At 36.4% G+C, this 25,097-nt stretch overlaps 1 protein-coding gene across 1 annotated transcript in view; it reads left to right on the forward strand.

Annotated features, from left to right (window-relative positions):
* Positions 1-25,097, forward strand: part of LOC117317403 (titin-like) — a 197,260-nt gene that overhangs the window by 81,766 nt on the left and 90,397 nt on the right. Inside the window, 22 exon segments of the mRNA XM_033872214.1 lie at positions 82-329; positions 974-1,178; positions 1,440-1,572; positions 2,027-2,189; positions 2,492-2,622; positions 3,042-3,201; positions 10,253-10,354; positions 10,727-10,837; positions 12,520-12,645; positions 13,068-13,502; positions 13,732-13,842; positions 15,296-15,388; positions 16,574-16,642; positions 17,303-17,497; positions 18,402-18,555; positions 18,558-18,895; positions 20,107-20,187; positions 21,172-21,407; positions 21,813-21,956; positions 22,109-22,190; positions 22,429-22,609; positions 22,882-23,068. Of these exon segments, the coding sequence (XP_033728105.1) occupies positions 82-329; positions 974-1,178; positions 1,440-1,572; positions 2,027-2,189; positions 2,492-2,622; positions 3,042-3,201; positions 10,253-10,354; positions 10,727-10,837; positions 12,520-12,645; positions 13,068-13,502; positions 13,732-13,842; positions 15,296-15,388; positions 16,574-16,642; positions 17,303-17,497; positions 18,402-18,555; positions 18,558-18,895; positions 20,107-20,187; positions 21,172-21,407; positions 21,813-21,956; positions 22,109-22,190; positions 22,429-22,609; positions 22,882-23,068 (3,685 nt within the window).

The following is a 25,097-nucleotide window of genomic DNA, read 5'->3' on the forward strand; positions in this document are numbered from 1 at the left end:
ATTTATAGTGGAGAAGTCTCATTTTGAGAAAAATACAGAAAGAAATAAAATTACATATCACATAACACTTTGGTGTTTCAGATCGCCTGGTACAAAAATGGACACAGAATCAAACGGTCCAACAGATATGAGATGAAGTATACAAAGGATGGATACTGTACACTACGTATCCGTATCGCCCTGCCAGAGGACGCCGGTCACTTCACCATCCTGGCAGTCAATGCTTCGGGCAAAGCCACCTGTTCCAGCATGCTGTATGTGGACAGTGTAGGACAGATCGACTCCACCTCATTTGTGGCCCCCACCACACTGGAGAAGATGGCCAGCAAGTGAGTGAATCATTGTTTTATTGAGTGTGAGGGGGGGAAATAGGGGGGGGGGGGGGGGGGGGGGTAGAAAGAGGGATTAGGAATTATTGAATTAAAGGAGGTGTGGGGGAACAGATAGGGACTTCATGGCAGTGAAGTAAGGATGGTCAGATGCATTCGTCAGATTTGACAGTCTGTTATTTGTTCAATTGGGCCTTCAGACAGAAAATAGGTCACTTAATTCATTTAAGTTAAGGAACAACAAAAAGACACCTTGCTTTTACTTGATTCCGTGTTATCATTTGACTTTTCAATAGATGAACTGCATTGTTAACCTTTGACCTTTCGATAGATGAACTGCATTGTTATCCTTTGACCTTTCGATAGATGAACTGCATTGTTAACCTTTGATCTTTCGATAGATGAACTGCATTGTTATCCTTTGACCTTTCGATAGATGAACTGCATTGTTAACCTTTGACCTTTCAATAGATGAACTGCATTGTTAACCTTTGACCTTTCGATAGATGAACTGCATTGTTATCCTTTGACCTTTCGATAGATGAACTGCATTGTTAACCTTTGACCTTTCGATAGATGAACTGCATTGTTATCCTTTGACCTTTCGATAGATGAACTGCATTTGTTATTTTTTGACATTCTAGGGACAAACTGAAGAGCCAGAAGCCGGAGGACCAGAGCGGAATCCTTGAGGCACTAGTACGCCCAACCTTCAAAAAGATTCCAGAGAGTCTTCAGGCTAGGGAGGGTCAAACGGTCAGATTAGACACTGTTGTGTCCGGCCGTCCTGCACCTGAACTGACCTGGTACAGAGATGGACAGCCTGTCCGTAACGACATGAATCATAAAGTAAGGGTCAATAAATTGTATCGTATCCACAGATAAGTGCTCCCTCTTCCATTTTGGCTAAATCAACAATTTTAAAGTAGTAGTTTTCAAACAAGCCCCCTCCCTAATCTTTATTACTAACCCTCAACACTAGTGAAGGGGGCTTATTTGAGGATAGATATGTTAATTCAAAGAAGAAAAAATGCAAAATTTTCATTGCTAAACATGGACTTTATTTTATTGTCATTTTGAAAAAAATAATGACCCTGATTTGTTTTTCAGACGGTAGTCAATGAGGACGGAGTTAATTCCCTTATCATTCTGTCTGCCTCTCGCTACGACGCAGGAACATACATGTGTGTGGCTAAGAGCAAAGCTGGAGAAAACTCTTTCAACGTCATTGTCTCCATCCTTGGTAGGTAGTCTCACAGATGGTCACATTTAAGGTTATATGATACTAAGGGTAAAACATCTACCCCACCCCAGGACTCCAGTTTTTGAGTAGTACCTATAGAATTCCTTTGGATAATTTCCTTTACATCTAATAGAAGTAAGAGGTAGGAAACCCAACCATGGACAGAAGCGATTCATTCTGGAGTCCTGGGGTCAGGTAGATGTTTTTGAAGAACTTTTTATTTACATTTTTGACACCAAATTTTAGATTTAAAGTATACTTTCAGAACTACAGTGTCCATAAAGATGTCACAGCTAGGAGGGAAACAAATAAAAAGGGACTTCAGAATTAAATGTGTGAATGTGATACATTGTTACATGACTGTTATATAATAGTGTATTGTAATATCAAAGTAGCAATATAACTTCAATACAATGTAATTAATCTATTGTAATGTTTTCATTGTGTTTTACAGAGAAGGAGATGTTACAACCTCCCAAGTTTATAAACAGGATGCCAAACGTGACAGCCAAGACTGGCGAGCCCATCACCTTGTCGTGCGAGGTCCAAGGTACCCCTACACCGATGGTCAGCTGGCAGAAAGATGGAAAAATGCTGATCCCTAGCAACCCGTACAGGTGTGTAGAATTCTGAGGTCAAAGTTCATGTGAAATTTAGGGATACATGATCCTTTTGTGGAATATTTATACATTACTTATGGTAGCCATTTAATTGATTATTTTGTTTGTAATTTGTACCATTAGAATCTTTATATGACAAAATGATTTCTGTATAAATTTGCAAAAATTATCGTTCATAAAACATTTCTACTGAAATACTTTACTGAGAATGGTAATCTAATGAATATTTTGTTTTGTAATTTGTATGATTAGGGCCAATAATATGTCAAAAATGCTGATCAATTCCTTTGACCTTGTAGGATTGACATTGAGGGTAACCGCTCTACACTCTACATAGAACGCTGTGAGCCGACAGACTCCGCTTGGTTCCAGTGTTCAGCGATAAATGTGGCAGGAAGTGCCTCCACCCGGGCCAAGGTTCATGTACCAGGTACGAGTCCTTCGTATATCTATAAATCTCATGATAACTTTTTATCTTAATTGAATTAAGAAATCAGAGAACTCCCCATCTTGTTTCAATTCAGTTGATTAATTGCAAAGTTTAAATTTTGATATTTCTTGTTGTTATTTTGATAAAACTTGTAAAGATAAAATTAAACTCAGGTATGTGATGGTAACTTGTTCATTTCATTTAGCAAGCCAAATTGTTCAGGTGTCATTTGAAGATAATTTTTGGCATAATTTTCTTATATCTGTAAGAAATATTTGATAAATCTCTATTGTCAAGAATAATATTACATATAAACTCCATTGTTAATTTGTTTTAAGTGAAATTGATTATCCTTATGTGAAATCTTACATGAAAACTTCAGGAAAGGTATATTGAGTTAACACTGACTTTATTTACAGCTGAGATGCCCAAGCCAGAACCAGTGAGGAAGTTTACAGTACCAAAGGTGTCTGCACCACCACAAGTGGCTCCCAAACCACCACAAGTGGTGCCAAAGGTTGCTCCACAGGAACAGGCCAAAGCACCACCTGCAAGGATGCCAGGATCACAGTCACCACCGTAAGTCATGTTTTATATAGGGATGAGGGTAGAAAGGAGGGAAAGAGGGGCAGGGAAGGGGGGGGGGGGGGGGGGGGGGGGGGGCTGATAGACATCAGGACTTAAGGAGGGGCAGAATGGGGTGAAGGAAGGTCAGAGAGGGAGAAATAAAGAAGTAAAGAGGGGCAAAGAAGGGGGGATGGGGATAGACATAAGGACTTAAGGAGGGACAGAGGGGGAGAAATAGAATAAAGAGGAGCAGCGATGGGGTGGGAATGGGTGCAGGAGGGAGAGAAGGAGAAAAATATAAGTAAAGAGGGTCAGAGAGGGATATGGATGAAGATAGAGGAAAATAGAAATGGTAGAAGGACAGGGACATAGAGGAAAGATAGAAATAGATAGAAAGAGAGGGACATAGAGGGGAGATAGAAATGGATAGAAAGAGAGGGACATAAAGAGAGGGACATAGAGGGGAGATAGAAATGGATAGAAAGAGAGGGACATAGAGGGGAGATAGAAATGGATAGAAAGAGAGGGACATAGAGGGAAGATAGAAATGGATAGAAAGAGAGGGACATAGAGGGGAGATAGAAATGGATAGAAAGAGAGGGACATAGAGGGAAGATAGAAATGGATAGAAAGAGAGGGACATAGAGGGAAGGAAGAGGCTTTGACTGATTGTAAGAACACAAATTAAGCACAAGTTAAAGATGTGGGAAGGACAGACAGGTCATTGAATATCTTCATGGCCTGTCGTCACAAATAGATCATAATTTCTCAAGGAGGATCTTGCATTGAAAATTAAAGCCAGCCATAGGAATTACTGTACAATCACATACATGTATCATAATGATATTTTGTTTACTAAATAGTTGTTTGTACACAACATTTAAAAACCCCGTCACAGTCTTCATGTTAGTAAATATCTATTTCTAACCTCGCGCCTTTGATCACGTGATGTTCTTGACCAATGGAAATACGTCAGGGGATAGCGCCACCTGCATTCATTTTCAAGCAGCGTGATTATTTGTAGCAGCAGTGTTTTATTCATCATTATTTTCTCCTATTGTTTACTTTCGTCGCAACAACTCCTATTGACTTTTGAACTTACGAGTGTTTTGCCTGGAGTTGTCGTCTCCTACGACAGTGAAGTACACACCAATAACGGTATTTACACGTGTGTTGTGTTTGTTTACATTTTTATCGACGTGTGTCGAGGACATTTCCTTTAGTTTACATTGACGAATGTCATTCGTCATCGAGCTGTGTATTTCCTATTTGGATCCTAACAGTCTTTATGCAACCACAATGTGTTTTCTTTGCTATCGGGATCTAACTTTGTGTGTGACTTATTCGTGCTAGTGGAAATCGAAAGACATCAGTTTGTAAACCGTCTCGGGTCATCTAACATGGCGGCCAAGCAGGTCAGGAACGCGTCACTACCAGCAGCTTGGTGCGCGATCCCAGGATTCCGTGCGGGATTCAAGATGGCAGCGCCCATGTCTTGTCGAACACTGTAGGGCATTGCATCGTCTTCTTTGGCGTTTACGGTTAATTTTGTAGGGGTAATTATCTGATTTAAGGAAAAATAATTAAGGAACTACACGTACAACATTATTAGTCTAGATTTCCATCTCGCGATATTACGACATGCAGTGTACTCGGAACTAACCGAACAACTTAACTAGTCGGAATTTCAATCTCCCGACGATTACGACATGCAGACTCCTCGGATAATCAACGAACAACTTTGATAACTACATACAGACGACTCGGAAACTCACCGAACTACATTATGCGTTTCCATCTCCCGATGATAGCGACATGCAGATAAAGTGGAAATCGTAGCATCAGCTTACTATGCTTCCAACTCAGTTGTCTTGGACTTTTCAGCGGTGAGATTACTCATCAATCTGTCTATTTTGACTTGTTGTACCTGACCAGACTTTGGTTACAGCGTGGATATCAGAGGAGCATTCTCGATACTTGTTACTCTAGTAAACATTTATATCTTCGCGTTCACACCTTCTATCTGTATCTAGCGTTACTGTTTTCTATGTACTTGTCACAGATATTTCTAAATAATTGGTTTACGGCATAGCTGTCACACCTTTTATCTGTATCTAGCATTATTGTTTTCCTTGTACTTGTCACAGATTCTTGTTTATACTTGTGCGGAATATATTATGCAACTGTTAAGGAGAGCTTTGTCATAGATATATATAGAGATGATGTTTCTTCCTCACTTTATTTAGTCTGTTACTAGATTGTTATTATCATGTACTAGGTTTAATTAGTTATCAGTCAGATCAAGCCTCTTCTATTACGAGTCAAGTCACTCATCTCATGAGTAATCACAACTTAAAGTCTAGGATCTTCTCAGCAGCCATAAGAAGTGAAGTTTTTCCTTACAATAGCCACCAACCTATGCCATGTTTTATTTGTTTATTTTGTGGGTAATCAGGTCATGTCTTCAACCACAATCAAGTCACTCTTCTCTTGAGTTGTCATAACTCGAAGTCAAGGGTCTTCTCAGCTGTGTCTGCGAGTCAAGTTTCTTCTCACGAGTCACTGAGACTCAGAGCCAAGGGTCTTCTCAGTAGCACTTAGGAGTCAAGTTTGTCATGCCACCAGCTACTACTTCGCTGTGTTTTGATTCGTTAGTTTATGCAGTCATGTCATCGCTTCTCCAATCATGAGTCAAAACTCTTCTCATGAGTAATCACAACTCAAGAGTCAAGGGTTTTCTCAGCTGTGTCTGCGAGTCAAGTCTCTTCTCATGAGTCACTGCGACTCAAAGTATGTAGTCTTCTCAGTAGCACTTAGTCAAGAGTGTCCCGCACTAGCTTCCTACTACTTCGCTGTGTTTTGATTCGTTAGCTTACGTAGTCAGGTCTTGCTTCTCCAATCATGAGTCAAAACTCTTCTCATGAGTAATCACACTCAGAGTCAAAACTCTTCTCAGCCGTGTCTGCGAGTCAAGTCTCTTCTCACGAGTCACTGAGACTCAGAGCCAAGGGTCGTCTCAGTAGCACTTAGGAGTCAAGTTTGTCATGCCACCAGCTACTACTTCGCTGTGTTTTGATTCGTTAGTTTATGCAGTCATGTCATCGCTTCTCCAATCATGAGTCAAAACTCTTCTCATGAGTAATCACAACTCAAGAGTCAAGGGTTTTCTCAGCTGTGTCTGCGAGTCAAGTCTCTTCTCATGAGTCACTGCGACTCAAGTATGTAGTCTTCTCAGTAGCACTTAGTCAAGAGTGTCCCGCACTAGCTACCTACTACTTCGCTGTGTTTTGATTCGTTAGCTTACGTAGTCAGGTCTTGCTTCTCCAATCATGAGTCAAAACTCTTCTCATGAGTAATCACACTCAGAGTCAAAACTCTTCTCAGCTGTGTCTGCGAGTCAAGTCTCTTCTCACGAGTCACTGAGCCTCAGAGCCAAGGGTCTTCTCAGTAGCACTTAGGAGTCAAGTTTGTCATGCCACCAGCTACTACTTCGCTGTGTTTTGATTCGTTAGTTTATGCAGTCATGTCATCGCTTCTCCAATCATGAGTCAAAACTCTTCTCATGAGTAATCACAACTCAAGAGTCAAGGGTCTTCTCAGCTGTGTCTGCGAGTCAAGTCTCTTCTCATGAGTCACTGCGACTCTGAGCCAAGGGTATTCTCAGTAGCACATAGGAGTCAAGTTTGTCACTACAGGGGTACTAGAGTCAAGTCGCTTCTCTATGGCTCAGTAGGGTCAAGCTTCTTCTCTAGTAGGACCTTTCAGTATGAATGATTTAGAGTCAAGTTGCTTCTCTGCTGTCAAGTAGAGTCAAGCTTCTTCTCTAAGTCAGGCATTTTAGAGTCAAGTTGCTTCTCTGCTGTCAAGTAGAGTCAAGCTTCTTCTCTAAGTCAAGCATTTTAGAGTCAAGTTGCTTCTCTGCTGTCAAGTAGAGTCAAGCTTCTTCTCTAAGTCAGGCATTTTAGAGTCAAGTTGCTTCTCTGCGGTTCAGTAGAGTCAAGCTCCTTCTATAAGTTTCGAGTACTCCATTTTCTTTCTTCACCGTGAAATACCTGGAGTCAAGTTGCTTCTCTGGAGTTCATCAGAGCCAAGTTTCTTCTCTGGGTGTTTCTCCAAATACTCAAGTCTTGTTAATTTAAGTTAGCTGTTTAAGCCCTGTACACCATTCAGTATCCTTATTGTATTTCTGCTGTTCAGTAGAGTCAAGCCCCTTCTTTAGTTTTGAGTACTCAATTTCTTTCTTCACTGTGAAATACCTGGAGTCAAGCTGCTTCTCTGGAGTCCGACAGAGTCAAGTCTCTTCTCTGGGTGTTTCTCGGAATACTCACATCTTGTTTATTTAAGTTAGCTGTATAAGCCCTGTACTACATTCAGTATCCTTATTGCATTAAGTACTTATAACTTTAATCGTATCTCCTTTTATGCATCGTAATCAGTTTGAGTGTTGGCAGGTTCATTATAACTACCTGTTCTGTGTATGTAAGTTCCTTAGTCTTGGCAACCAGTTTGTTGACTTTCTTAGGACATCTGCAACCCTTTCTTTGTCTATTATTAGTAGATATAGTTGACATACGGAGCTTGTTATCCTCTTACATCTTCAGGGTGCGTTCCCAGTACCTAATTATCATCCTTAACACTTTATCATTGGCACTGTTTCCTTAATTAGACCTCCATCAGAAGGATGTAGTTCTTGCATCTGTCTCATTCACAGACGCAGAATCTAGTGCTCCTTTAAATACTATCTCACTTTATAGTATTAGGTATGTTTTTCCTCTCTTTTTCAGCTTTATTCCATACGTGATATAACCTTTCAATCATTTGAACTCTTGTCATTACTTGGTTTATCTGCAAGCTTTATACCAGTTACTGTGCCACTGACCACATTTAACTTCTTAATGTCTCATTTTAGAGCATATGATAATTATGTGTGTATATATGTAATACGGTGCATTAATTTCTATAGGCAAATTTGTGCTTAGTTGTACTGATTATAATCAATAATTTTCTAGTTCATCATCGATTCACTTTATCTACACTCTTAAAAATATTACATTGTCATATCCTTCTTGCACATAATTTCTTTCTTGGGGGCTCTCATTCGGTTACTTTATTGTAACCTCTTCGATTTGGCTTTTAAATTCGGGGAATTTCTTGCCCCCAATTCATTATATCATATTTTGTGTATTTATTTCTTATGTAGATGATATGCTTGGGATCGCCCAAGCTCGGGGGTCGCCCCATCTGAAACAGTCTTAGCAGAACTGCCTGCTTTTTAGCTACCAACTGCTTACTCTGTGGCTTGAGGTCGCTCAAGCTAGGTTTCTCTCCTCTCTATTAGTCATAGCTAGCTAAGCTATGATCGCTCTAGCTTGGGGGTTGCATGCCCCTATAGTATAATTAGTATCTTAATTGTTTAGGTGTATCTTTTGAGTAGCGAGTAAAAATTTATTATGTAATATTGTTAGTTGATGTTATTTAGTTGTAAGAATGAGCAGCCCCTAAGAATGCCAAAACCTTTAGATAATATTTAATATGAGCCTGAACAAGTTTTTGGTTCCATTCAATAAATTTTTGACTTTCATACTGTTTTGGTGTGTTGTGTATAAAATGATATTTTGTTTACTAAATAGTTGTTTGTACACAACATTTAAAAACCCCGTCACAGTCTTCATGTTAGTAAATATCTATTTCTAACCTCGCGCCTTTGATCACGTGATGTTCTTGACCAATGGAAATACGTCAGGGGATAGCGCCACCTGCATTCATTTTCAAGCAGCGTGATTATTTGTAGCAGCAGTGTTTTATTCATCATCCACCATCCGCCCCACCTCCACCTTTGATAATTTGCAGTTTTCTTTACTGTGGTTTGTGTATAATTGTTTATATTATATTATAATTACCTTTTAATATTTATATACTGTTGTTTTGTTTTGATTGCCTGTACTTTTCATGTGTATATGTTGTTTTTATTATATGTGTTTACTTATAATATTTATATTTATTACATGTCTTTTTTACTTGTTTCGGGCTCATTTGTTTAGGGGTAAGTAAGGCCTCATGGTGAGACAACACCTGGCAAGCTGGTCTGAGCATTGGATAAACCTACCTCCCTGATTCAGGTTGGGGCAGCCGGCTCGCAGCACCTTTTTGTACATCTGTGTTGGTTAATTATAAGCTTTATTTTGTTACAATGCAAGCTGTCACATTTTTATTTTTATTTTGGGCTGCTCTTCTTAGTAAGGAATAGTTAGAGGATATCACTCACAGTAATGAATTTATCACGCCGTGATATTAGCGCTTTTAAATTCGGGGAATTTCTTGCCCCCAATTCATTATATCATATTTTGTGTATTTATTTCTTATGTAGATGATATGCTTGGGATCGCCCAAGCTCGGGGGTCGCCCCATCTGAAACAGTCTTAGCAGAACTGCCTGCTTTTTAGCTACCAACTGCTTACTCTGTGGCTTGAGGTCGCTCAAGCTAGGTTTCTCTCCTCTCTATTAGTCATAGCTAGCTAAGCTATGATCGCTCTAGCTTGGGGGTTGCATGCCCCTATAGTATAATTAGTATCTTAATTGTTTAGGTGTATCTTTTGAGTAGCGAGTAAAAATTTATTATGTAATATTGTTAGTTGATGTTATTTAGTTGTAAGAATGAGCAGCCCCTAAGAATGCCAAAACCTTTAGATAATATTTAATATGAGCCTGAACAAGTTTTTGGTTCCATTCAATAAATTTTTGACTTTCATACTGTTTTGGTGTGTTGTGTATAAATGTGTAGTTACAGCTGCTTTAACTTTCAGCCTTTTGCTTTTACTTTCTCAAATTCCTTCAGATATATACATGTATTGATATATCTTCTAAATTTCATAATCCAGCTTCTGACGCACACCATTTATTGCTTAAAGCTTAAATATACATATATCATTGTATGCTTTCCAAATGTTACATATCTTGTATGTCCAGCTGTTTCAAATATCCGGTTTGCTTGATTCACATAAAACATTAGCCAATCAAAGCGCTTGAAACATATACTGTAACAAGTATGTCAATTTCCCCGCAGTCACTATGATATCCAATCAGAGGGCTTGGTACAACAGATCTCGTACAGCACAGAAGCAGGAAGTGCTCTTATGCGTCTTATTAAAGAGGAGGACGCTTCAAGGTTCATATTTTGTCTGCATGGCATGATGACTTTTAGATGATTTGTGTGAATTTTTTGGACCAAAATTTGTAAAAAAAAAATGTTTTTTTAATTTCCACATAATGTTCAACCTTTGATGATTTGTTCAATGTTTTTCCACTAGATTTTCAATCCCTGTTGCAATATCCAAATATTTCAAACAATGATGGGCTTAATTCATTCCTGCATGAAGTTAATTTTCTCTTTTGAAAACAATATCTTCCTCTGTACTCTGTCCAAAATGAAGAATGAAAATCTTGTTTTGAGCCTTGCTGACCCTGACCAAAAACTATCCTCCATTTTCCATTTTGTTTGAATCCTTTCCACTCCACTTTGAACCTACTTTGTTTCTAGTTGGTATGATATACATAAGGAGGGCCCCGTACAACAGATATCATACGCTTCAGAATTGGAAAGTGGGACGTTACGCCTTAAGGGTACTCCCACTCCACCTAAAGAAGATAGGTTAGTTTGTTATTGTGTAGCCTTACTGTATGAGCTGTTCACTGTATGATACTTTACAAAGTATAAATAACATCAATATCAGCCATGCATATCAATATTGTATGTTCTAACACGAGCAACATGAATCTGTCAAAATTAGTGCAGCAATTTGTTCCTGAAAATGAATGTAATTTCATCACCTCATGATGAAAACTCCTGAATCTGATCATAAGTTAATCTATTTTGCTGATAGTTAATATCAAGTTACTTGTAGGATATCAGTTTATTTTTTATCAAAGTATCTTTTTCAGTATTGTAAGATTTGATCTTACTAGTTAGTTTTGGGTGCTAAAATTTTAGCTCAAAACTAAATTTAAATAGATTATCATAATTCGATTTGGTTATCTAACAGTACGAACTGTAGAAATGATGCACAGAAGTTGCAGTCAGTGCAGATATAATTTTGCAAATTGCTTGTATTGTAAAAACTACTAAGTAAGATTACTGCTAAAATATATACAGTATTCTTTTTGTTGGAAAATTATAATGTTCAGATTTAAGAGATTTCAGTTTATATTTACAAGGAAATCTGTGTCAAAGCTTGTTAAATAAAATCAGCTAATCTTAGATTGTATGTGCCTGTTTTAGAGTTGTATTAACTCCATCACTGTAGATTAACATAAAAAGTGTAGATCTTACTTCTGTTGTCTAACATAACTGCGAAGGAACTGTTGCTATGACAACACCATAACGTTTATCAGGTAGTCTATAGAGAGGTTGCTGTAGAATTCATCTTGTACAAAGTATGCGTCCTTAAAACTTTGTTATCCCTTTAATCGCATGAAAGTTTCCCACCTTGCATATAAATGATGGACAGACCTTAATAAAAAAACCTTTCAAAATTTCAATTTTAAAATTTGATCAGTAAAACTTTATTTTAGTGCATTTTTAAGTAGATTGAATCCAGTAATTCAACAATTTTGCTTAGCTACTGTTATATCATTTAATACCTTATAAGCAAAATCTTAACAAATTGTGAAAATTCAAATTTTGTTGAGAAATATTCTACATCTTTGATTATAATTAGGCGTATGCTAATTATTTTTTTTAATTAATATAAGAAGTTTTTGCTGAAACTGCTAACAGATATTTAATATGAAGGACCTGAAAATTGACCTGTGACATGACATTTCAACAGATAGGTCAGTGTAATATATATCCCACAATGCACTGCTGCTGCATGAGCACCTTACGGACAAATGCGACCAGAATGCAACAACATAGCAGATGTCCTTGAATGACATTGGTTAGCTTTCCCAACTGTAGAAATCCTAGATATGTAGACATCATAAAGCGCTTTTAGAATAGTGAGCAACAACCTTGTCATTTTAAGGTCAGCATCAAGGTCATTCGGAGATTTTGTATAGAATTCAGTCAAGTTGTATCCTTATTTTATTGTCATCTTATACAATGTCTATTGATTTTGTGCAAAAATATGCAGAAAAAAATTAATATTACAATATGTAAATATTGTGGTTAGTGTACAGAAACAGTAAAAATTTCATGCAAATTTAAAGTATAGTTGTATTTGAAAAACAAACAATTGCTAAGGATTCACAGAAAATTTGATGGAGATTTTCAAAGAACATTTTAAAGATTTTTGTGACAATTGCCTGACATTTTCTGACTGTGACTTTGTGTAGCCCCCCAGCGAAGCCTCAAACTCAGAAACCCAGCGAGCAGACGTATAATCGCCCATTCCCACGGGTACCACCCCCAACTCCTGCTTCTACATCTGTAGAATCCTCTCCCGTCATCAAACGTCGCAAGTTAGTACTGACAAAAAAAAGTCATCAGCATCAATTTCTAAGTTAACAAAATATTGTGTGTTTGTGTTAAGATGAAGTTGATGTCTGTATTTCAATTGTGTATTATTTAATGCATGTGAGTGAGATTTTTCTCTGGATGGTGTTACCCATCTTTTTTCCTCTATGGTTGTGTTTGTGTTTTTCCATTGATAATTCAGATCTCAGGTTTTTTTGTTTTGTTTTCCAGATTATCATACATATTTTAGTACTGTATCTAAATGATATTATTCAATACTTAACAAAATATTTATAATCAGAAAAACTTTCATGTTTCAGTCTTTATTCAATCATCTATAGAATTAATATGGTATTCCTTGTATACTTGTGTTGACCTTTGACCTTGTTATCTGTATCTGACCTTGACTTACCTTGTTCCTGCTTAGGGTTGTATCTAAGACTCACATAACACCTGCACATCCACCCATGGTTCCGGTTGTGGCACCTGTAGCAGAGCACCCGGCAAAAGAAGAACCTATGGAAGAAGAGGAAATGGTATTGCCCCAGAATGTGGCTGATGCCAAGAGAAGATTTGAGACCCCAGAAAAATCATTGCCACCTGTCGGTAAGCCACCTAAGGCTCCGATGAAACATGTAGCATCACCAAAACCAGTGGCACCACAGAGGCCTTCACCCAAACCTGTGGCACAAGAGCCAATGTTCCGCCCAGAAGCTGTAAAACGTGACGAGGTACCACCAGTACGTGTCCAGCGACCGACTGAATCACCAGTGAGGCATGTTGAGCCCCCTAGGCCTAAGGAGCCGTCACCAATGCCTGCTAGGCAAGATGTCCTCCCAATTCCGCCTGGCGTACCTGGAGCGTAAATACATTTTATACCTTTGCATGAAACTGTTTAGATTTTGAAACTACTGCTTTCTGTTTCAATACTTATGATAATTAAATTTCCAAATGGAAACCTTCATTTGAAGCTGCAAATAGTAATTTGTGTTTGTTTTAAAAAAAAAAAGAATTTCCCGAATTATTTTTATGAAATCATGATTTCATTAGTGATTGAAGACATTGTAAGACATTCATTGGGTATTCTACAGCTACGACATCCAATCAGAGGGTCCGGTACAGATGATCACTTACGTATCAGACACAGAGGCTGGCTACCTTCGTCTCGTCTCGGAGGACGAACTTGACTCCTCAAGGTCAAGGTGCGGCCATCTTTAATTCTCCGAATGTGCATGCTGAAGTTCACTGTATGTCTTGTGTGCTAATGCTGAATTGAAAAATTGTATGTTGTCGACAAATATTGGCAAAATTCACGATTCTCTAGAGACGTTCTCATCAAAATTGATTTAATTGAGTACGAATGAAATCGTTGAGAACTCCTCTCATTGTAACTGGATGCATGCAGCCATTTCGATGCTCTGATACACAATTCAGTATTCATAGAAAGCATGGTACCCGTGTTGGCTTTATTTGACCAATTCTATGAAAAAATTGACACATTTGATACCGTGTCAGCATGTGATCTGTACTGTTATGTATGAAGAGTTGCAGTTGTTCCAGTCAGGACTCAGAAGAGTTGGCAGATGCTTGTAGTTAATGAATACAGAACCTCTGTGCAGAACAGCATGATTGTTTTAATGGGTGTTTAGATATGAATCTAACAAATGATGGTTTGAGCTCTGAGCACCTTAAAAAAGTGTGATTTCCATGAATGAAGGATTTGTGTTGTGATTACAATCTCCATGCCTACAGAAAACCTTGATTGAATTAGATGAAGTATATTTTCACATGGACTTACAGAAAAAAAAAAGAAGAATTTCTAAACCAGCATGTTTTCACAACAGCATGAATATTTCGATAAATGTTCCAGTGAAAATCTAAAAGATGAGGAGTTGAGTCTCTATCAAGCAGACATCCAGAAAAAAAAAATTAAAGATAATTTTTTTTCTGATTTTAACAACCTGCATGTTTGCAGAACAGCATGATTTGCTTAATTATTTGATCAGCACAGGTCGGACCTCTGCAGAGGAAAAACAGTTTAAATGTTGACAAGCATGCCAAATATTACAAACAAGGATTCTTGTAAGATGATGACCTGTTACTAAGTAGCATGTTATCAATTGTTTTTAAAACAAACCCAAACAACATAGTTTTCCAAAAGGATAAAGAACCCTTACAGTTGTCTTTGTAGATGTTTGCATGTAGTTAGACAAACGAGGGCGGCCATTCCATCGCATTATGGTCCCTGTTAAAAGGAAACTTGACATTGGAACTTAATGAAGAACTGATATAATGCTTTACTCAAAGACAATCTAACAGAGAAGATGAATTAAGGCATGAGTTTGATTTACTTCTGGCAGTGAGAATGATACAATATGATACGATGAAGATGTTGTATCAGATTTGACTGATGCAGTTCTGGTTTTCATCTGTTAACTCATTTATAATTAATGAGGATTTTAATTGTGGATTCTTGTCTAAAGAATTTAGCATGGTTCTGGAAAAAACAACTATCGTTTGTTTTCTGCGTTAATTAACTAAAAAAAAAAAAAAATCCTAGATGACTGTTTCATTGGTCTGTCTTTAATGATTTTCAACAGAAGATATGATTGGTGAATTAATTTCCTTAAACACAATCTGATTGGACACTTGTAGGTCTGTGTCTATGGAAAGACCACGCATTCCAATGCCAATGCCAAAACCAAGGACACTTGCTGTGCTATCATCTACAGAGGAAGAATTTGAACGGTAGGGAGATATAAAATTCTCCGCATGTCTTAATGACCGTCCACTGCTTGACCGGTCACTTAGCCAGTCATATGATTCAATAGACAATATAGCTGACATGTTTTATATCAGTAATATTATGTAGCTATTTAGTATGTTAAAATCAATAATTTGTGTGATTCTTGAAGTGTGGGTACATCTTTTATGTAACTATTGTAGAATTATATTAAATATCTTGATTAATTAACTAGTAATTTCTACGTGTGGTTTTGAAATTATTTTGGTTTACTCTTTAGTCTTACAATGTAAAATATTCTGCTATATTAACAATTTTCTATTTCATTTCTCCTATCTTTTTCATTACGTAACACGTGCTCTACATGTAATCAAGTATATATAGAGATAATATACTAGACTTCTATATGCATCAAATTAATATCAACTGCAAATCATTGATATTTTGTGAAATATTTGTTTATGAATATTCATTCATGTAAACATCCAGACACATTTAAATTTATAGCTACCATATTTATCTTCAATAAGCCCCCTCCCCTAGTGTAGAAGAGCCCCATCCCCTAGTATAGAAGTTTTGTATGGTTTTTATCCTCAATAAGTCCCCTCCTTACCTTTAAAAGTTTAGCACCATATTTATCCTCAAATAAGCCCCCTCTACTAGAGAAAAATTTGGGGAGGGCTTATTTGTTACCAACTGATATTAAGCTTACTTTATCGAAATTGATGATTCTGCAAAAATAAAAAGGAGAGCTTATTTGCAGATAATTACAGTTATAGATTTGTATATTACTTTGAATGAACATTTAAAGATACCGTATACAACCCTCCCTACATTACTAGGGGACTTCTGATACATCAGCAAACTGTCTTCATTGTTCATATTTTTCAAAAATCCAATATTTCTCCAGAAGAAAGAAAATCTTTAGATATGTAGTTTTATGGTAGGAGTTTCTCTGATTGAAGTCTTTGACTGAAAAATATATGAATGTCAGTTAATGTCCCACATAGAGAATTCTTAGAAAATAAAATAATAAGGAGATTAGATAAAATAACTTTGCTCACAAAAAATTGAATGATTTGCAGTATGTTTTACTACCTGGTATCAGAAACTGTGATATCTGAGTTGCCATGGATTCCTCGATGTAGCGTAGCAGAATAATTACATTAGTTTATAACTTTGACACTCAGGTATGACGATAAGCCGAAACACGAACCACAGCTTCCCGCGTCGCTGCAGACCAAGTATAAACAGTTCAGGTGGATATTTTATGTGGAGTTGTCTCCCTTCCCATCATGTTTTGATTCCGTTTTCTTGCTGAAATATAATGATTTGATAAAGTTTCTACCTTTAATACTTTAATGTTTCCATTGGGGTGTAATCATTTCTTTAAAGTGTAGAATTGCTTGGGTTCCAATATAAATATCGTCTGAAAATTTCTCATCTTTAAATAAAAAAAGGGTAATCTTTCAGCTTTGCTTTCTTCATTATTTTTTAAAGTAATATTCCATCCCGATCGCGGTATAAATTAATATTGATGTGTTATAAATATTGATTTAGTTACTTATATAATCCTGGAGTGTTAATTTAGCATGTTGAAGTAACAGACAGCATGCTGTCGGTTTGGTAATGATTTATAAGTAGATTTCTTATCTTCTGTATAAAGTAGTCAAATTAATAGATGATTAATTACTCTTTGTATTGTATTTCTTAAGGACCATGATTGTGTATGATGTTGTTATTGATGTTGTTAATGTTACAATATTTACCTTAGTTCTATGTTAGTAAAAGTTTCTACTATAAACTGGTTTTTTTTTCGATTGTATATCTGATTTCTACTGTAATTCCCTGTAATTCTACTGTAAATCTCTGTAACTCTGCTGTTTCTTTACAACTTTTCTCTCTCCTCTTGCTATTAGACCTGTTAAACCACCACAGCAACGCAAGAAGAAGAAGTCTAAGACACCGTCACCACCAAAGGAACAGCCACCAGTGGCACCAGCTCCTGCCATCGTGCCACAAATGGCTCCTAAGCCACCACAAGTGGCACCAGCACCTACATTTGTACCACAGGTGGTCCAAAAGCCACCACAAGTAGCCATGTTTGAACCAAGGTGCGGAATATGTTTCTGCTTTGTGTGAATTATAGAACTGCTTTTACTTTTGGAGCTGAAAGCCCCTTCATTTTGATAGTTCTACTATATTATTTCATATTCACTGTATCTAATACAATATCTCAATATTGTGTTTTCAATAGTTATCACATTTAAATATTTTGAGAGTATCAGGGGGATCGAAACATCAGGAATTTGTATTGTCTTAAGAAGATCTGTAAAGTTAAATTAATATATTTTCTGTGCAGTAATGGTTTATTGTACCATTTTATGTTGAAGTGATTTTAACTCTATTGTAAGGTGAAAGTATAATATTTAAAAATGAAATAACCAAGACTGACCGACATACATGTACAGAACCTTCGTTGTGGTAGTAAACAGGGCCTTCCAACAGGCCTTCCAATATGATATGTGTGAATTTTCAACTTTTCTTTCTTTGAAAAGCACATCATTTTTCTTTTCTTTTCAATCTTTTATTCTAATTTGATTTTCAATTTTTATTTTTATTTTTTTTTTAAATTTCTGCTTGAGTAGTTGAGTCACATGCCCTTTATTTTCCATTTTAACTGGTGTGTCTAATCATGAATATTGTACAGCATGGTAGGTCATAATCTAGTGTAGCTGTTACATCCATGGTCAGTGGTCAAATTTAACCTGGCTTGATTTCAGAACATTCTCATGTTCAAATATCACACTGTTGTAGAATTAATTTGATATTTGGAATTATGGTAATTAAACTCAGCAATTTTCTTTATATATTATGATATTATGTTTTTGGGGCAATACAATTAAAATTTTGGAAGAATACCATTAATTAAGTAGAAGTGTGATATTTGTGCGTATAAAATGGTTACTAATGCTACAGAGATTATTCAGTGTTGTCTATTGATTTTGTTTGTGACAGAAAGGAGAAAGTAACCCCTAAGGTGGCCCCCAAGCCCCAGGGGAGATCACCCCCAGTGGCGTCCCCTGTCGCGTCACATATTGACATAGCGGTAACTGGGACCCCAACACCAGTAGAGTTTTATGTTCCAAAAGGAAAGAAGCTTCATCATCATTAAAGCTTACAAAAATGGTGGTTGTGCCGTCCGACTCTGAGAAAGAGAAGTCGGAAGCCACTATTACAATAAAACAGGCCGTCCTTCGTAGAGGGCAGCCCCCAGTGCCAGCGGCTAGAGTTGTCCGCAAGACTTCAGAGCCCCCAAAAGACAAACTAGTTATTGAGGTAAAAGAACAACTTCATGAACCTGTACCAATCAGGCAGCGGGAGCCTGTACGTGCTCCAACAGTTCCTAAGGCAACTACCACGGTTACCGAGTACGAAGACAGAGAGTACTGGTCACCGGAGAGGAAGGATGTTTTTAAGGTCAAGGAGACCATAGAAGCCACCTGGGATAGGTTAGATATACTTACCTCTGTGTATGAAGAGCTCTCTTTGACTGCTGTTGCTGCTGAATGTTGAATTGTCTCCCCTTTGTGAAAAATCACCTTTCAATGAATCCTTAGCTACGTGAAAACCCTCAAGATAGCATGCGAGGTCCGAATTACCTCCCTTTGTCACTGAGGTAACAGAGTTACCCACACCTATAGTGAATGATTGTAGAGTCACTCTTTGTTTTCGAGAGTTCACATCACATGCCTTGCAGAAATATGCTGATCAGATTTAAATCTGTATGCTTGTGGCGTCCTTGTGATGTTTTAAGAGTATTCCTGTCTTTTCTTGTTTATGTAGATCTGTGTGCCTCTTATCCATGCCGATAGCTAATGAATATTTCTGTCTATACACTTCCCTATAGTACTGCAATTCACCTTTATTCTTCCAACCTCTGGAGATTATAGAGCCTCACCTATTGAATATATCTTAGCCAAAATATGGAGTTATTCCCCTTTGTGAGAAATCGCTGCAAGAATCCTTCCTTTGTTTAAGTGGATGCTCCTTAGCAACACTACCAGTATATCTAAACCCTATTCTCTCTGATCCTACCATGTAATATAGAGGATTGAATGATACCGTGACCAAAGCCTGTCCTATAGAGAATCCTAGACTACTTGTTCTGTCGAATGTTATGCTCCACAAAGTCTGCTGCTTTACTGTGATCCGTCGACTTGTGTCCGGCCGTGAACTTACGCTGTGTTTCCACACGCTCTCTTTCTGATAGCTTTGTCATATGTACATTGTACAGCATGGACAAAATAGTCTACATGCATGAATGTGAGATATTTTTGTTTATCTCTTTTACAGGTGTTTTTACATGTGTATGAATATTAATGATTTAAATATGAATATTAATGATTTAAATATGAATATTAATGATTTAAATATGAATATTAATGATTTAAATATGAATATTAATGATTTCCAAATAGATTATGTAAAATTCCTATATCAACACACCTGTTGATATTTTTATCGTAATTTGTGTTTTAGATATCTATGTTACCGATGTATGACTTAGGATAAAAAATGTGAATTTCAAAATTTACCCGAGATCAATAAATCTACCTGTGATTAATATTACATCAAGGTGTTAAGACTGACTTCATCTGTTTATTTATTTACTGTTAAAGACGACTTACAAACTGACTATATGATATGGTTCCCTCCACAGAGTGTTTGCAGCGGAGAATTTCTGCTATCGTGACTATTTGGGAGTAATCGGGGGTGCCCCCGATTTGTTATCACTTGTCAGGTTCGCTCAAATGCATGGAGTGCTCAAACTCCCAAAATTGTTATCCTCAATTTCTTCTCCTTTCTTTTCCAGTCAAGACACTTGCTATGGATTTGTGTCTTTAAATCTCAATTCCATATATATATATTACTGTTTATGGTTAAAGAACTCTTTTTTTTTTTGGAAAGCATGAAAACTCTGAATGAGAATCACTGCTGTCATTTGTTTTTGTTTTTGAACTTATCTGAAATTTTTATCATTTTCCATTCTTCTCTTCCATTTCAAAATCTTTCAATTATGTTTTTCTGTTCACAATCAATTCCTTACCGTAATCCTGAATTCTTTCCACAGTTATTTCCCTTTGATGGTTATCATTGGCAACCATTTTGAATCCTGACTTTTATCAATTTCCAGAGTTATTACCCTTTAAAGTTTCTCCATTGATAATTACCAAGTATTTCCAGCATTCACGTATTTTTCCTGATGTTATTTTTCTTTTCACTGTGAAGTCCAAACAATTTTTCAAAAAGATAATTATAATATGCTTGGTAAATAAATTCTCTGCAGGGGATTTGAATTTTATTTGAATTTGTGTGTGCTTTCAAAAAATCATATTTCCTTGTGACCAACACAACCAGCTCTTGCAGGAAATATGTTGACATTCTAAAAATCATTGGTAGAATGATAGTTTCACAAATAACGTAGTATTTATGTTTGAAACACAAAATTAATATAAATGAAATGAATAATAATGTGAGACATTTATTGTTATGAATGTGATGACATGCAAAATATGGATATTGCACTTTTGCTGTGATTTTTGCACTTTTATCTATTATCTTTATTTCAATAATTTCAAATTTCATTTTTACATTGTTAACAACTGTTTATTGTTCTAACATACAAATACACTAATGATCCATCTATTCATTTCACCAAGGTATTTTTACAGTTGATTTGTTTATCTAACTTGTATGTAACAATTGCATTAATCCGTTTATGCAGAGTTGAAGATCATGAGAGCGCGGTACGTGAGTACATCCGCCGCGAGGGTGAAGCTCCCGCTGAGGAAGACATTTACGACAAACAAAAACCAAAGAAACCATGGTTCAAGACGCAGATCAAGAATCTCATGGGCCTGAAGGAGAATGACTCTGCCCACTTTGAGTGTAAACTCCTCCCACTTGGCGATCCTACAATGAAAGTCGAGTGGTATAAGGATGGACAACCTCTTCATCATGGTAAGTTCTAAAGTCAGGTTGATAGTGTCAAGTGAAAATAGAATAATTTCATATTTTCAACATTTATGAAATAGATATCCCTCTTTCTTGTCACTGGATTATAAACATATTGACTGATTTATATATATTTTGAAAATTGGGAATGAGTCTTGCAAATCAGTTATTGTAGATGCTTTGCCCCGATGAATTATGGTCAACCCATTCACCCCTACTCACCATATTGGGCTTCAAATGATGAGTCCACTTAAGTTTCTTAGGGTTGAAGGGTAATGAAATACACAAATTGGAGAAAAAGGATACAGTGCTACTTATGAAAGTGCTTATAAGGAAATATTTGGTATATCTTTGTATAAAATTGTCTTTGGTTATTTTATAACTTCAAATTTAATGTTATTTTCCAACCAGGTCATCGCTACAAGCCAATGCACGATTTCGGCTTTGTCTGTCTTGATATTTTATACACATACCCAGAAGATTCCGGGGAATATTCTTGTATCGCCCGCAACTCCCAAGGGGAGGCTACTACAGCTGCCGTTCTCAGGTGTAGAGGTAAGTTTCTATTTCTGTTTGAAAAGTCTTGATGATAAATTTTTGCCTACGATTGTGATACTGATTTCAAGTTGAAATGATAAACATTTAGAGATTTTCTCAATGTCCTGTTCTAATTCATAATGTTAATGTGACATTGGTGTTGTTCTCAGGACGCCGGTCCATCATTGTGGAAACACAACTTCCAGGAGAAGGTGCCATGCGTCTTCAGGAAATGGAAGAATATTGGAGAAGGTAATCAATACTCATAATTCATAATAAACGTATTTTCAGGATAAAGTCCCAATTTTTTTTCAAAACACAGAAGATTTTAACTGTTGTTTATATGATTGATGTGGTGGAAATTTCTGCAGTTTTATCAAAAATTGGACAAGTATATTGATATATATGGAAAAACTAATATTTCTTGTGTATAATATATTTTGTTAAAATTTGATGTCCACCTCATTTTAAGTCAGCAATTGTTTTACAGCAACATGCACCTGGAAGAGAGAACTATGGATGAGCCGAGGGAACGGATCCCACCTTCTATTGACCTTAAACCGGAACCTGTGGAAACTGGAGAAGGAGAGGTCGCTAAGTTCATGATCAAAGTCAGTGGTTACCCACGACCCCGCGTCAACTGGTGGGTTAACGGCACCATTATCATGGGTGTAAGTATTTCACCTATCTCTCAAGGTCATCCAAGGTCAACGTGGTATTTTGGTGTCTAGTTTATATTAAGAATTGTTGAATGGAAATTTATAATGTTAAAGATGAAAACATAATCTTTAAGCAGTACTGGTTTGGCAGGTTCATAAATATTACTCTCATGTATGAGGTTATTCCAAGACGATGTACGTATACATATTCAGAGATTTTGAGTTTGGGATAAGATAAATGATGATTCAACTCTACAATTGTCAATGACATTTTGGGGTTCCAGAGCACACGCTTCAAGCTGCGCTATGACGGCATGATTCACCATCTTGAGATCCCACGCGTGCGAGAGTACGATGCTGGACAAATCCGTGTGGTCGCCAAGAACACTGAGGGAGAGGCCGAAGCTAGTACTACACTACATGTAGTGCCGAAAGAAGACTGGAGGTCACGCCTACGACAAGCACCTAAAGGTAGGTAACTCTAGCAACACTTCCTGTAAAAGCTTTTTGTATTCCCCTGTGTAGGTAAGTGTCTTAGTGGAACTTACCTCTTCTGTATTATTCCAAGAAGAGGAAATATTACACCCGAATTTTACAGCGAAGTTCCCTTCCCGTGTGTATTGGTCGACGCGACCTCCTGTATAGTCGATCTCCTAAGCTTTATTATACATATATTTACATACATGCTTTTCTTGTATATAACAATCTGTCTGCTTCACTAGATAAATACATAGCTTTCTGTGTCACATATCCAGTGTATATACTGTTTTGTATCTGTATAATGTACATCGCCAGTATTCAATGAATAAAACAAAAGAATTTTTTAATTTGTTTCCGGAGCCAATGCTGTGTTATGTAATAGATGTAAGGTGTTACCCGAGTTCATCGCTTGGATCCCCAATGATATGTAGACTGATTGGAGATTCGCGGAAAATTGAAAAGAGTTCCGAGAATTGAAAAGAGTTCCGCGGAAAATTGAAAAGAGTTCCTCAATTTGAACAAACTGAGGACTGTGCTTATTGATAGTGGTCTACTAGTTTAGCTCAGTTATAAGGAGGGAGATTGGTTTAAAATAAAATCTCATAAAGACCACTCATGTTATAAATATTCATGAGATAATGGCGATATACAGTGTATTATAATTATAATAACCATATGTTGATTTAACATTCTCCAAAATTGCACCCTTCCCAAAAAATGTCCATGTTCAAATTTTGACTGGAGTGTTAAAACAAGCTTAAACTTTACAGAAATGGAGCTCAATGGAGAGAGTGTTGGTAAGTTACTTGGTGACATGATACCTTAAACCAAGTCCAATAACTCTTACTACCCTTGCACATGTCGACAATGCCGTCAGTTAAATATCAGTCCGCACCATTTTCCATCATAATCATTATTTACCAAGCCTGGAGATATTCACAAGACTTTACCTCATTTCTCCATGTGTTGATACTACTATTTACAAAATTCATTTAAGAAAATATTACTCTTGATGCATATTTAGTACTCGTTAATCTAAATGCAATAATCTTTGGCTTAATTGATTTAGAAATTAATCAGTTGATTTGATTACTAAATTGACTTTGTAAAAAAATTAAATGTTCATGAGGATCTAATTCATTGAATGTAGATATCTTATTAACAACAGTTCTAAGTTATGCAATGAAATGCTTTAATAGATATTTCTAAAATACAGTAGTGTCTTAATTTTGCTTATTCAAAGCAGATGCATGATTTTAATGTCATCATTGTCAAGAAATTTCTACTTATAATTCAAAATTTGTCACCAAAATTTTGTTTTAATATTTACTAATTATAAGTATTTATAAGAAGATAAGGTTATGCAAGGAAAAATACTTATTTGTTTTCTTAGTTAATTTATTTTGTCAAAGACTTAATTTATTTTGCCAAAGATTGAATTATTTGTCCTAAAAAATGCATTCCATTATATTCAGACTTACCTGACCATCATTACATACCATCACATTCATGGAATTTTTTATTTCAGAGTTTATTTCTCCAATTATTTCTCCCTTCTCATGACCTTGAGATATAATTGAATGTCATCTGAATCTCGTGTATAATCATTCTTTGGTGAATTTGAAGGTCATGTTCCTCGCCCAACTTCTCTCCCTACTTCTCTTGAATGTCATATTATTGTGATTTTGAAGATTTTCTGATTTACCTTCATCATCCTTTTGACCTTGATATTGTAGTGAAAGGGAAGGCTTCTGAGATCTTTCAGAAATACCTAAGTTCTTGAATTATAAATCATCTGTGTATTTGCTTTGTTTTTCTCAATACATACAATACATACTCATACTTGATATTTGTGTGGAGTTTTTATTTAATGGAACACTTTTGAGGAAGTATTAATGGTTCATTAAAATATCATTAATAATGAAATACAACTTCATGAAAAAAAGAAATTTAATTGATTTATATACAAATCAAGATTTCAATGTTAAAATGATAATTAGTAAGTCCTGTATGATTGCTA

Source organism: Pecten maximus, chromosome 19, assembly GCF_902652985.1.
Source record: "Pecten maximus chromosome 19, xPecMax1.1, whole genome shotgun sequence".
In the NCBI taxonomy this organism is placed as follows: Eukaryota; Metazoa; Mollusca; class Bivalvia; order Pectinida; family Pectinidae; genus Pecten; species Pecten maximus.